Source organism: Lampetra fluviatilis, chromosome 38 (genome assembly GCF_964198595.1).
Source record: "Lampetra fluviatilis chromosome 38, kcLamFluv1.1, whole genome shotgun sequence".
NCBI lineage: Eukaryota > Metazoa > Chordata > Hyperoartia > Petromyzontiformes > Petromyzontidae > Lampetra > Lampetra fluviatilis.
The window spans coordinates 361,470-375,714 of record NC_136312.1 but is presented as its reverse complement, the minus strand read 5'-3'; the positions used below and the strand labels follow the sequence as shown (position 1 = coordinate 375,714).

Genomic DNA, 14,245 nt, shown 5'->3' with positions numbered 1-14,245 from the left:
TTGTAAATGTTGTATTGGGTTTATTCCCCAACACACAACAGGTTAGTACTGAACTAGTTACTAATGGGCATGTTTTGTTACTAATTGGTTGTGTAGGGTGGTGGCGGGTTTAATGACACAAGCGGATGTTTAGCGGGACTGTGTGCACGCGAGCGCATGTACAGAGGGGCTGTGTGCGCGCGAGTGGCTGTGCAGGTGATGCTGGCGGAGATGAAGGGCCCGCGGAGCCCGGCTGCCGCGTACTTCGCCGTCAAGGTCCTCAAGAAGGACGTGGTGCTGATGGACGACGACGTGGAGTGCACCATGATCGAGAAGAGGGTGCTGGCCCTGGCCTGGGAGCACCCCTTCCTCACCCACTTGTGTGGCACCTTCCAGACCAAGGTGCCACCCACCCACTCACCCAGCCACTCACCCAGCCACTCACCCCTTCCTCACCCACCTGTGTGGCACATTCCAGGCCAGGGTGCCACCCAGCCACTTACCCAACCACTCACCCAGCCACTCACTCACTCACGCAGCCACTCACTCACCCAGCTAGTCACTCTTACCTCACCCACTTGTGTGGCACCTTCCAGACCAAGGTGCCACCCACTCAATGGCCAACCTCACCTAAGCATCCACCCACCAACCCACCCAGGCAGCCAACTGCCCACCCACCGCTCCACCCATTTACCCACCCACTCGCCTACCCAGCCACTCACCCACCCCTCCACTGGCCTCATCCTCTTATGGGCATGGGTAGAGCGAACGTAAAAACATTTTTTTATGTTACCAGGTAAGATGCAACTGAGCTATGTTCCTTTTTCAGAAGCGACCTGGCTATCCCAAATAATAGCTCAACCAAGTGATGGCTTATCATGACGTGGAAATGTATCACAGTGACATACTGTTGTATCTATGCCCTGTTTTCCCAAAATTAATATTAAGAATAATTAGGGAAAAAAAAAAAATATTGTGTTTTTTTAAATATCTATATATTTTTTATTTATTAAATAATGATAACAGCCCCTACTCCTCACAAGCACACCAGGAATCTGTGAAACGGGGAGGGCCATTAAACGGCAAGATTTCAGAGCACAGAGAGGTCAGAGACATCCAGATGGACAAAAGGTCGATGGCCTAACCTTCCCAAGACGTCTGGAGATGCACGGATATCGTGCAGAGCAGAGAAAAACAACTGTTGCAACTGGCGTTTTCTTTAACGTTTTCCTTAACGAAAAGTAGAAACTTAACAAAAGAATCAACCATTCTACAATAGGGGCTTTTTATTAGATATTCCCTTATATTACTCGTAATTCACCGCATATATATTATTTTGTATTGTATGTTTCTATCTACATGACCTTACCAAAAACTAAAGAATACGAATTCCAGAAAGCTTAAGTGGAAACTTAGTTACACTTAACCTCAGGACATTAAAATATAACTCAGAATAAAACACCAATCCCTGAAAACAAACGCATAACCAAACTTGGCAAAGCCCTCAAAATAATGATGTAACGAGGATCATTACGAATATTCATTAAACATAGACCGAATAATAACCACGATATACTAAGACCGAGGGAACTCATAAGAAATATCAAGAATAAATGTAACACACAGGACCACATAAATATATTGCAAAAATCTCCTCAACCACCTTTGTCTCCAACGGTCCGGCACAAACAGATGGCACCATAAATACTTTAGGGGGTTAGAAAGGGTCACGAGGAGGGGTCGGGAGGCTGTCTGGTTTGTTTTTTTCGGTTTGTTGTTTGTTTTCCTCTCGCAAGAGACGCGCAGAGAGGAGAGGGTGTCCACGTTTTTGAGTTTAAACACAAGCGCACATCACGAATGAGTAGTCTGGTTCGAGTCACGCTCAGTCTCGGGACTCGGCTTGCGACGCAGCGTTGCGACGGGGCTCGCAAGGGAGCTGGGGCGCGTCGTGCCTCGAGGAGAGATGGGACGACTAGGGGTCGTTAGGGAAGAAGTCTGAGTTCAACCTGGGTCGAGGCTGGGTTTCAGAAGTGCTCCGGCTGGCGGAGCGTCGTGAGGGAGCAAACACCGATACCGACGGCCGGTGTCGTTTCTCGCAGAACAAAGTGGCGAGGTGTGGTTAAGTGCGAGTGAAGCTGGCAGCTGCACGAACAAAGGAAAGCACGGAGAAGAGAGAGTGACGAGTGACAACAAGCAATCAACCTGTAGAAAGGGCGGAAATCGCCAAGCGTCGACCAAGCGAGCATCGAAAAGGACGAGCAGCAGCGGATGAGCAACAAGAGCCATCGTTCATCGCCAGAGCACTCCAAGCCAGTGAGCGCTCCAAGCCAGTAAGCGCACACAGCCGCGTCGTCCAGAGCCCGAGCCAACACAGCCTGAAGTAAGGGCGGGTGTCCGTGTGAAGTTGGCAGCGATCATCCAGCAGTGGAGAAGACTGGAGCTGCCACCAAGAGAGAAAGAGAGCGCTATCGAATGCGCCGTGTGTTTGATACACACACACACTGACCAACACCCAGTGAGAACAGACAAGACGTCCAGCAGCGACGACGGAATCATCGTGCACCACGACGGCGAGCGTCGTAGCGACGCCGCTCAATCTAGCAGCGGAGAGAGAGTGCACGAACAGCACCAAGCCCGGGCGCTATCAAGCGCCAAACAACCAAGTTTTCTTAAGGAGCGTCGTGCCGACGCCACTCATCTAGCAGTAGAGAGAGAGAGCACACGAGTGGCACCAAGCCCCCGGAACCATCAAGCGCCAAGCAAGCAAGTTTCTTCAAGGAACATCGTGCCAACGCCGCTCAATCCAGCAGTGGAGAGAGGGAGCAGCACGGGCTCGCTGCGGCCACGCCCAAGCGAGAGGAACCTCTCTGGCTGCTGGTTGTATCCTCCCCCACCCCACAAGCTCCGACACAGCGCCCTGCCTCTGCTTAAAATATTAATTTTACAAGGGGACAACGCACACACAACACGCACACGAATAAGACTTTCAAAAAGTTATCTTTGTGTTTCAAAAAGGGTTGCCATTTCAAGGTGGTGCGTTCAATATCAACTGATCGTGCAAAGCAGTTGCTGCCGTTGAGTTACATGTGTAATGCGGGCGTAAATGGCCTCGCGGATATGACGTCATGGGGGGGAGGAGTTAGGTCACGTAGGAGAGAGGGGTGAGGTCTTAAGGGAGAGATACCGGAAGATTCGGGAAAGGGTGGGAGATAGAGTTAGAGTGAGGCCACGCAGGGCGGAGGTCGAGGAGTGGCGAGATCGCCACACACACACAGAGTAAGACTTGGCACCGTCGGCCAGCGGTGACCAAGTGCGGAGGAACGACGGGCAGCGGTGGAGCTGCAGTGAGGGCAGCCGGAGGACTGCACAGGGGATCTGCAGCGGAGCTGCAGAGGTGTGGAGGCTACGGGAGCGAGGGCAGCTACGGAGCTGCCAAGGGGAGAGCTCTGAGCGAGGGCCGTGTGGGACAAGTGTAAGAACCCGAATAAAGGACAACGGAGACAGACCCAGGATCGAGTCCTTTATTACACTGGTGTCAGAAGTGAAATGGCATGTCAAAACAGCTCAGAAGAAAGAATATTCCTGCGCCATCATCTGCTACATCTTCCGACGACGACGACCTTCCTCGGGCGGTCGACCTGCCTGCGATGGAGGAGGAGATCCGTGCGGGAACAAGTGCGGGTCCGGGAGTCCAAGATGTCGCCGCGTCGGTGGACCCATCTGCACCAGAGGACGCGGATTGGCGATGGAGGCAGATGGCGGCGCAGCTGGAGACACTGAAAATTGTGCTCGCACAATTGTGCGAGCTCGTCACGCCGAGGACGGCGTTGGGGAGAGCCGCTGTCGGCGCCATTGGCCACGCGGCAAGAAGACGCCATCTTGGGCGTGGCAGGAGAAGAACGGCGGGAAGCCGCCATCTTGCGCTCTCCGCAGCGAGAGGCCGCCATTTTGAACACGTTGCGATGCGACGCCATTTTGAATATGCCGCCTGGTGAGTCATCGGCTGAGGACGGTGCAACAGGGAGTCGCAGTCGTCATCTCACGACCGTTAAAGAATTCTCCATTGGGGGCGATTGGAGTGCTTTCGCCTGCAGATTTCTGGCGGCGGTACGCTCAGCAAGGTGGACGGACGCTGAGGCATTGGAGGTTTTACCGACTCTTCTCGATGACGAGTCGGTGAGATTCTTCCACTCTATAAAGGCCGAGAAGAAGAAAACATTGAGAGGAGTTTTTCGACGAGATGGCAGATGCATATGAGCCACCGGATGATGCTCATCGCCGGTTTGTTCAACGTCAGCGAGCCGGTGGCATACAGGGGTGCGGTATTGGAGTTGGCCATGGCTGCATACCCGGAGACGGAGCCTGACCTGCTCGAACCTCTCATCTTGGGTAAGATGCTCGAGCTGTCCCGGGATTTGGGGATTCCTATGCCGGTGTGTGGCCACGAAAAGCTCACATCCCGGGCGGCCGCTAAATGTCTTGATGCCCAGTTCAACCTGCGCTGTTGGAAGCAAGTCACGGCGTGGACGGGGGGGCCCATCGTCGAAGGAGGTGCCGCGGGTTGGGATCCCAAGAAGGCGGTGTACGTTCCTGACGGGGGGGGGCCCGCAGGAGCTGACAGCCGCCTCTGCTCAGTGGTCGGCCCGCAGTACGCCGGGGCCGCGATCTGCGCCGCCGCCACGGGAGCGTCAGGACGGGGTGCCTGCGGCGCGGCGCAACAACATCGACTTCTTCCGCTGCGGCCGTAAAGGCCATTACGCCAGGGACTGCTGGGCCCGCGTCCCGGGTCCGCCCCAGCAGGAGGCCTCGTCAGCGGACGTGCCACGGAAGGATCCTCCAGGACAGGCAAGTCGGTGCGCACCAGACACCCGGCAAGGCTTGACACCTCACTCATCACCGTTGTCGTGCGATCCGGGTGTTGTTAAATAACGGGGGGAGGCCATCGACTGGGCCACGTCGCTCGGTAACGCAGTGGCGTAAATTGGCACGGCGGGTCGTTGCGGCCGCTACTGGTTCGTCCACTGTACCTGGTTCTATACAAGGGGTGGACATACGTGTGTTAGTGGATTCCGGGGCGTCCGTGACCATTATATCGGATGTCATTTTCCATCTGTTGAACATCCCACCTGAGGCCGTGCGTCCGGTTTACGATTCCTGCGTCGCTGCCAACGGGGGTAGCATGGGCATTGTGGGCCAGGTGGACGCTACAATATCTATCGGGGGAGTGTCGGCCTCGGGAATTGTGTTAATTTCGAGGTCCCTCGCGGTTCCTTGCTTGTTGGGAACTGACTTCCTGGCCAAGATGCCCATTCTAATTCGAATTAATCAAAACTGCATTGAATTACCGGGTGGGCGAAAAATTACATTTCTACCGTCGCCCTGGGGGCGACCTGCTCCGGTCGCTCAGGTGCAGGCGCTGTCCGAGGTATCTGTTGATATTCTACCTGGCTCACAGATGCTTATCCCCTTGCGATATCGGAAGCCTGTACCTGGTCGTCAGGGTGCAATTGGGATTTTGTTGTCGCCGTCCGCCACTATAGAGGGCGGAGCAGCGCTCGTTGGGGCGCAAACTATTGTCCGGCCTGACCAGCAGCCGTTTCTGCAGGTGCTTAATGCAAGTACCGAAAATGTGTGTGTGCCAGCTGGTACGGTTGTGGCACATGCCACTACGGCGTTTACGGCACAAGATCATCTGGGCAGCCAGGTCGTGGTTGGTGGTGTTTCAGGTCCTGGTGCCGCTGATAATCGCTGGATCGCCGAATTGTGTGGGGAAAATACTTCCCTTTCCGGTGAACAACGTTGTGCGCTTCGTAAATTATTATTGAGTTATTCTGATGTGTCTAGATCCGACGATTTGGACTTGGGACGCACCTCGTTGCTTTACCATCATATTGACACAGGGGACGCTGCCCCTATTCGGTTGAACTCACATCGGATGAGTCTGGCGGAGTGAGATCAGGTTCGAGGGGCAGTGGATGACATGTTGGCTGCGGACATAATATCTCCATCTAACAGCCCATGGGGCGCGCCTGTTGTTTTGGTTAAAAAGAAGGATGGCAAATTGCGATTTTGTGTCGACTTTCGAAAATTGAATAAAGTGTCTGTGGCAGATGCGTACCCCCTGCCGCGTATGGACGACTCCCTCGATGCCTTGTCGGGGGCGAAGTTTTTTTCAATGCTAGATCTCTCTTCGGGATTCTGGCAGCTTCCCCTTGATGAGCCCTCGCGGGAGAAGACTGCTTTACGTACACCGCAGGGGTTATTCCAATTTAATTGTCTTCCGATGGGGCTGAATGCTGCCCCTGCCACATTTCAAAGGTTGATGGAGTTGGTGTTAACGGGGTTGCAGTGGGAGACATGTCTGATATATTTAGATGATATTATCGTCTTCAGCCGCACATTGATGAGCATTTACTGCGGTTGGAGGCGGTGTTCGCCAGGATGCGTTCCGCAAATTTGAAATTTAAGCCTAAGAAATGTCACCTACTGCAACGGTCCATGCGCTATTTGGGGCATATCGTAAGTGCGGACGGGGTGGCCACGGATCCGGACAAGACAGCATGCGTCCGTGACTGGCCAACCCCGGCCACGGTGGGGGATGTACGTCGCTTTTTGGGGTTTGCCTCATACTATCGGAGGTTTGTTCCGGATTTCACGACGATCGCGAGGCCCTTGCACCTCCTTACGGGTAAAGGAAGGAAATTTGCTTGGGGACCACCGGAAGAGATTGCGTTTCAGGGCCTGCGCAATCGACTGGCTACGGCACCGACGTTAGATTATCCTGATTTCGATCACCCCTTATTTTCTGGATACGGATGCGAGTGACACGGGCATTGGGGCCGTGTTGTCTCAATCAAAAGGTGGTGTGGAAGGCGTGGTGGCGTATGGTAGCCGGGTTTTGTTTCCCGCAGAAACTCGCTACTGCGTCACACGCAGGGAACTTTTGGCTATTGTTTTCTTTCTCCGCCAATTTGGACCGTATCTCTACGGTCGTTCGTTTATTGTTCGCACGGATCATGCGGCCTTGCAGTATGCTCTTAAGATGGACCAACCATCCGGCCAGTTGGCGCAGTGGTTGGACACGCTGCAAGAATTTTCCTTCCAAATTCACCATCGGAAGGGGGTGCGTCACGCGAATGTGGACGCGCTTTCTAGGTTGCCGCAGCGATCCTCTTGCGCGTGCGCGTCGGGGACGCATAGATGTGCGCCGATTCAGCAACCCCCTCAGCCTGTTGCATTGGCAGTCGACGTGCCTGAAGCTCCAAAGGAGCCGGGACCGGCTGATGGGATTCTGAATCTTCCAAGGGCTGTGTGGATTCGGGAACAAATGTTGGATGGTTCATTGGTCTCGTTACGGAATCAGACTGCGAAAAAGAGTGGGGGACTGGGTACGGGGAGTATGCCGGAAACCGCTCTCCGCGATGGTCTGCTGATGTGGAGGGAAGGGTTACAGGAACGCTGGCGTCTGGTTGTACCGGCATCCTTGCGGTACGAGTTGATTAGGACTCTGCATGGGGACACGCTTTTACATCTGGGGGTGCAGAAGACCCTATTGACGCTGCAGCGAGACTATTTTTGGCACGGCATGACAACGGATGTCGTCGGTCACGTTCGCGCGTGTCCCGAATGTGCCCGGCGAAAACCACCTAAACAACCATATGTGCCGCCCATACAGTCTATTCAGGTGTCTAGAGTTAACGAATTGGTGGCTTTGGACATTTTGGGACCCTTCCCGCCATCCGCTAAGGGAAATAAATACTTGCTAGTTGGGGTGGAGTACCTCTCTCGCTGGCCGATGGCCTGGCCTTTGCCTGACCAGTCAGCGGCGTCTATCACAGACGCCTTTCTATTCGGGTACGTTATGGACAAGGGGGCGCCGGAGAGGCTCCTCACAGACCAAGGCCGTAATTTTTCTTCTAAATTGTTGGGGGAGGTGTGCGCGGCTCTTGGAACTAAAAAGATACGGACATCTCCCTACCACCCGCAAACGGATGGTATGGTCGAAGGGCTAAATCGGACATTGTCCGCCATGTTGTGTCACACCGTGAGTGAAAAACAATCGGATTGAGATTTGCATATCCCTGGGGTACTTTCGGCATACCGAATGACGCCGTATGCAGCTACAGGATATTCACCGTTTTTCCTTATGTATGGTCGCGAGAACGTGCCACCAATGGATGTGCAGTTGGGAACTGGAGTAAGGGGACCTGCTAAGCCTCTTCCTGATTACATTCGGGATACCGTTCGCCGGGTTACTGAGGCATGGGAGGGGGCCCGCATGGCTACTGCCAAAGCCCAGGCCCGGAACGAGCGGTGTGCTCGACGCTCGAAGGGGGAGTGCCCCTGGAAGGTGGGGGACATGGCCTGGCTCCATTGCCCGCAGGTGCGGCCAGGTACCTCTCCTAAATTACACAAGCCATGGCAAGGGCCGGTTCGCCTCATCGAGGTTCCCAACCCACAGTCTGCGCGTGTTCGGTTTGGATCTTGGCGTTGGTTCGTTCACACGTCGCGCTTGAAACCATATGTGGCCCCTCGAAACGATGCGTCATCTCCCGATGTTGCCTTGCCGGGGTCTGTGGCTGCCGACTCATCCTTGCCTGTGCCTGTTGACCTTGCAAGAGCGCCTGTCGTGCCTTTTACAGACAAGCCGGCCGTGACATTGCTGGAGACAGGAGACTCTGCTCGGGGTGTGCCTACCATGGCTGCGGGGACTCCGAGCCCCGCCGCCCTTCCGACCCCGTCGCAGACACGATCGCGACGCACCCCCGACGCTGGGCCTTCAGGGACACGAGACCGGGACGTTGACGGGCCTCCAATAGCGACAGGAGGACTTCATCCTGTCGCTCCTAAAACCCCGTCACGTTCCCGGTCTGCAGGAGGGCCGCCGCCCGTCCGGGACGGACCGGCGACCCGAACGCACTCAAAGTCCCTTACATTTCGTTGAATTTTACTGTTGTGTTTGTTGTTGTTGTTATATTTATTGTATGCTTCGTTGTCCTTGAATGTGTGATGGTTGTGTTGGCTCGCATTACTTGTCTCGTTATTGTTCAGCAGAGGTCGGCTGGATTTTCTCTACGGGGGAGGGTGGTGTAATGCGGGCGTCAACGGCCTCGCGGATATGACGTCATGGGGGGGAGGAGTTAGGTCACGTGGGAGAGAGGGGTGAGGTCTTAAGGGAGAGATACCGGAAGAGATGGGAGAGGGTGGGAGATAGAGTTAGAGTGAGGCCACGCAGGGCGGAGGTCGAGGAGTGGCGAGATCGCCACACACACACAGAGTAAGACTTGGCACCGTCGGCCAGCGGTGACCAAGCGCGGAGGAACGACGGGCAGCGGTGGAGCTGCAGTGAGGGCAGCCGGAGGACTGCACAGGGGATCTGCAGCGGAGCTGCAGAGGTGTGGAGGCTACGGGAGCGAGGGCAGCTACGGAGCTGCCAAGGGGAGAGCTCTGAGCGAGGGCCGTGTGGGACAAGTGTAAGAACCCGAATAAAGGATAACGGAGACAGACCCAGGATCGAGTCCTTTATTACACATGAATAAGAAATGTTTGAGTCTTTTATTTTCATTAATTGCATAATCTTGCCGATGAATCTATTGACGTATACTTTTTCCTTTGCATATTAGAATGTCATATGTTTGTTCAGAATTAAAATTGCTTAACACCAAGTGTTCGAGTGCTTCTTTCCCAGTCCATGCAAAACTGTCTTATTCATAAGAACTGTAACCTGCGATGAGATATGAATTTGGAGACCTAATATAACATAAACACACTAAGATAATCAGTAAATGTTTAATCAAAGATAATTGTTTTATCCCGATTGATACAACTCTGGATAACGAAGCTAAGCCTAATTATCATAACTGCACACATTAACATAATCGCAAGCATCCACATAAATTACTACGATTATCTCCGTGATTATCAAAATTTATGCATATAATTACATACATTATCATAATTTATGCGATTTACGCATTTTTAAAAATTTTATTAATTTTATTATTTTTATCAAAATTTCATAATCCGACATATACAACATAATGGGTGGCTCGCCGGGATTTCTCGCAGACAGTGTTTTGCATGGATGAAGGAACGAATCACTACGTGTTAACCAGAATATTGTGATCCAACATCGCCTTGTGATTGTAAACGGGCGTAAAACAAAACAAAAAACGCACTCTGAGGTTAAACTCCAGAATGGCAGGTTGGAACAAATACAGTGGGATTAAGATAATATCATATCGAACCGATTGCATCCTGTGATAAATGGTGTTAGAGATACGCACTCTGAATCGAAAAATAACAGAATAGCTCGAGTCAAACTGACTACATTCTGTGATACAATTGTTTTATATGCAATCCGAAAGGAAATGTCAAAGTAACTCCTGCCACACTTGAGATGCTAGGATTAGGAGGATTTTTTGAATGGATTGCGGAATACTGGGAACTCGTATTAAAACGTACAGGCAGTTCTTCTACAGAACAGAAAGGGCAGTGAGACATATGAAAAGGGAGCTGCATCGATGACACGAACACACCCCGAGGGAAACTAATTGACTGGATAAAATGTAACGAAGGCGAACACGATGCAAAAACTGCAGGAAAAGCAGGACAGGACTCATGCCTTCCCACACAGGCATACAGACAGGGATGGTGGAATGAGGAAAATTTCGGAAAGGAAACGGGAGAGAAATCGTCTCTAATAAACGAGGTAAAATGTCCCCACACCATCGCAAGGGAGGAGAAATCGGTGCTCGCGACACCAGCAAAACTCACAGACGTTGAGCCACAGAATGAATATGAAAGTAGCAGTACATCACACTCTTGGGTACGTGGACATAGTCCAGGGACAGATTGCACAAAAATTATGGGTATCGATCAAAATATCCTTGTCAAAGAAAATCCTTCACAAGTAGAGAGAAGGGATGGAGAGATACTGATGCAAATAAAAACATGTGGGACTGACAAAATGTTAAAATAAAGTCGCCAGGATGTGCTCCACTAAGTGCAGAGGCAAAAACTGCAGGAAAATGGCAACACGAGCGACACAGCCCAGACAGCTCACCAAAAAAATGAACGCCGCTAAAACATGCCCGACACAGCACAGATCAAAGTGACAGCTTGTCTGATGATAATTCGTCTGACGATGACTCTGACGATGACCAACTTTCGGAATACTATTTCAACAGTAAACCCCTTAAATTGATGGACAAAGCTCTCGTCAGAATTCCCGATTTTGACCCACAATAAGAACAGGGACACACACACACACACCGCAACAGTAGAAGAGGAGGCAATGATTAGAGGTTTGAGGAGACGGGATGAGAAAGCGAGTCTGTTGAAAAGGAGTTTACATGGAGAATCTATACCATGGGTAAAGTCGCTACCATACAAGATTAGGAATGATTTCAAACAACTGAGCCTGGCAGTGATTCGGAAGTTTGGAGAATATTCGACACTCACTGAGGGGTTTTATGCTGTAAAATCGATGACCCAGGGCATGGACCAAGACCCACATGACTACCTTTTACAATTTAAAAGAGCGTATTACGCAGGCGATGTGAATCGGTACCACGAAGGGGACCATATGTTCAAAATTATGTTTTTTGAATCCTTGAGCCCAGAGATTACAGAAAGTGTGAGAATGGTTTTGAACCCAGAAACAGCCTCCTTACACCGCATAGAAAGCAAGGCGTACATGGCATGGTTATACAGAGCTAAGAATCATAATTCGGATCCAGAACACAGGGAGAGGGATAATGAACCTATCCTCTCCGAAAGAAATAAAAATCACCGAGCAGTCCCACAATGCAGAGAGGAGCGAACACGCACGCACATATGGCAAAATAACCCAGAGAGAGGTTGGCACACGAATGAGAGCGGCACAAAGCCGAACATTCAGGAGAATAGCAGAATGTGGAGGCCAAGGGCAGAATCATATCAGCACCCCATGCCACGACACACGCAAGGTCAAAATTACACACACAGCTGGCGAGATAACCATCTAGCGGGAGGGTGGCACACAGACTGCGGAGGTACGGAGGCAAACATTCAGGAGGTTCGCAGGATGGGAGGTCAAACACAATCGGTCCAATTCCGACCGATTTCCCCACCAGCTAAACCAGGAGGGAATAGAGAAACAAATAGTAAGGAAAAACAAAATGCCTTAACTGAGACACGAAATGCGGCAAAAATACGTGATGAACCACCCACAGTAACTGAGGACGAACTGCCCATGAGCGCCCCACCAGCTGAGTTGAAGCGAAATCCTGGCCCCATTGGAAAATGCAAGCAGGCTGCAAGTGACAGGGCGGACAAATACTGCCATGATCGGGAAACATTAAATGCATACGATGCGGTAGGAAACGCGAGCATTGCTCCCGTAAATGACGCGCAGATCGAATGCAAGGACAGGACTGCATTGAAGTGTGATCGGACGGTAGATAACAGACAAAAAGAAAAACTGGATCGCCCGGAAAAGGGAAAAGCTGCCCAGCACGTCGCAGGAGCGCACGATGGTGGTGCAGGGAGATGGAACACAGAGACACGCCCGGAGGAATGCAGGCGTGAGCCTTTGAATGGAAAACATCCCAATGAAACAAAATATTACGTGGATCGCAGTGCTAAAATGGAGACGAATGTTCATGACATATCGGGAATGGTGTTGGAATCTAACACACTTGTAAAAACAAAGAGGGCAACATTATGAGGCACGGAATTAAATCGACACATTGACTCGGCAAATGAGTGCAAGTGCCACTGACAACAAAGTGCCAAAGTTGGTTGTGTGCGCGAGTTCTGGTTATGTGCAACACAATTTCACACCACACACTCCCACGACGCGAGAGTGTGATAGAGGAAATTACAAAAACGACCCTGAAAACCGTGATCGAAAGATCAAAGCAATAAGCACTACGAACCAAGTTAATGATATTGGGAGATTGCATGAAAGAGTAAAGGATTACTCTAAAATATCTGGCCATGAGAATATTGTTAATGGACAGGAAAAGGCTATAGACGAACCAAGTCTCAAGGACAGTGCGTGGGAAGCAGCATGTCCACATAAAACCAAAAGTGGCAAACCAGATGATACTAACTGGGTAAAAATATGGCAAGGAGGTAACAGGAGGAAAATAACGCATAAATGCGTTCGAAACCACTACCTTGCGTTTCCCAGGAACTAAAAAAAATCATTTTTAATTTTAAAAAAATGTGCATTTTTTTTATAAAAAAAAAATTACAGTAGTTATGATGGATAAGAACCGATGTAACATGTGGTATCGATGTTTAACATTTTGTTTTCTTTGCTTATTTCAAATGTAACCATGCTAAGATTGTGATACGACGCGCGTTGAAAAAAAAAATTAACAGCCGAAACACGAGGGCGGCTGATGGGTTCATAACGGAAAAAGGGGCATTTACTTTGTTTAAAAATTCGCCAGTGGCCAAATCGACCACTGATAATTTTTTAAAGGGCGGATTGTTGCATTTATGCCCTGTTTTCCCAAAATTAATATTAAGAATAATTAGGGCAAAAAAAAAATTGTGTTTTTTTTATATCTATATATTTTTTTTATTAAATAATGATAACAGGTCCCTGCGGGGTGGGCTGGTAGGAACGAATAACCAAAGAATATAAACATAATGTATTATTACACTTGTTTAGCCAGGAAAGCCTCACTGAGTGTAAAGGTTTTTGTAGGGTCCTGCCAAGTGTTTGCAGTAGGGGGCGATGTTGCTACACCTAATCGGACGATACGAAGGGAGAGTTTGAGGCCTAGTTCTAGGCATTAGGCCTAGCTGTAGGCTTTAGGCCGCTGTGAGTTAATTTTTAATTTAAATGTTTTAATTATTAATGGAAAAGCTTTAAATTTATATGTTTCTATTTAAAAACATCAGGGAATGTAACATTGTTAAACATTAACTCCCTTTTACACACGCGGGGGTACGATACGAAGGGAGAGTTTGAGGCCTAGTTCTAGGCTTTAGGCCTAGCTGTAGGCTTTAGGCCGCTGTGAGCACATTTTTAATGTAAATGTTTTAATTAAAAGCTATCTCAGGGAATTATAAGGGAATGTTACACTTGTTTAGCCAGGAAAAATGTTTTAATTAAAAGCTATATCAGGGAATTATAACGGAATGTTACACTTGTTTAGCCAGGAAAGCATCACTGAGTCTAAAGGTTTTTGTAGGGTCCTGCCAAGTGTTTGCAGTAGGGGGCGATGTTGCTACACCTAATCGGACATCGGACGGACGGATGGACGGA

At 50.4% G+C, this 14,245-nt stretch overlaps 2 protein-coding genes across 2 annotated transcripts in view; both read left to right on the top strand.

Annotated features, from left to right (window-relative positions):
• Positions 1-14,245, top strand: part of LOC144945539 (uncharacterized) — a 127,654-nt gene that overhangs the window by 92,236 nt on the left and 21,173 nt on the right. The window lies entirely within an intron of this gene.
• Positions 1-14,245, top strand: part of LOC144945702 (protein kinase C delta type-like) — a 69,819-nt gene that overhangs the window by 41,732 nt on the left and 13,842 nt on the right. Inside the window, exon 13 of the mRNA XM_078874269.1 lies at positions 196-381. Coding sequence (XP_078730395.1) covers positions 196-381 — 186 coding nt within the window. The remainder of the gene's footprint in view (positions 1-195; positions 382-14,245) is intronic.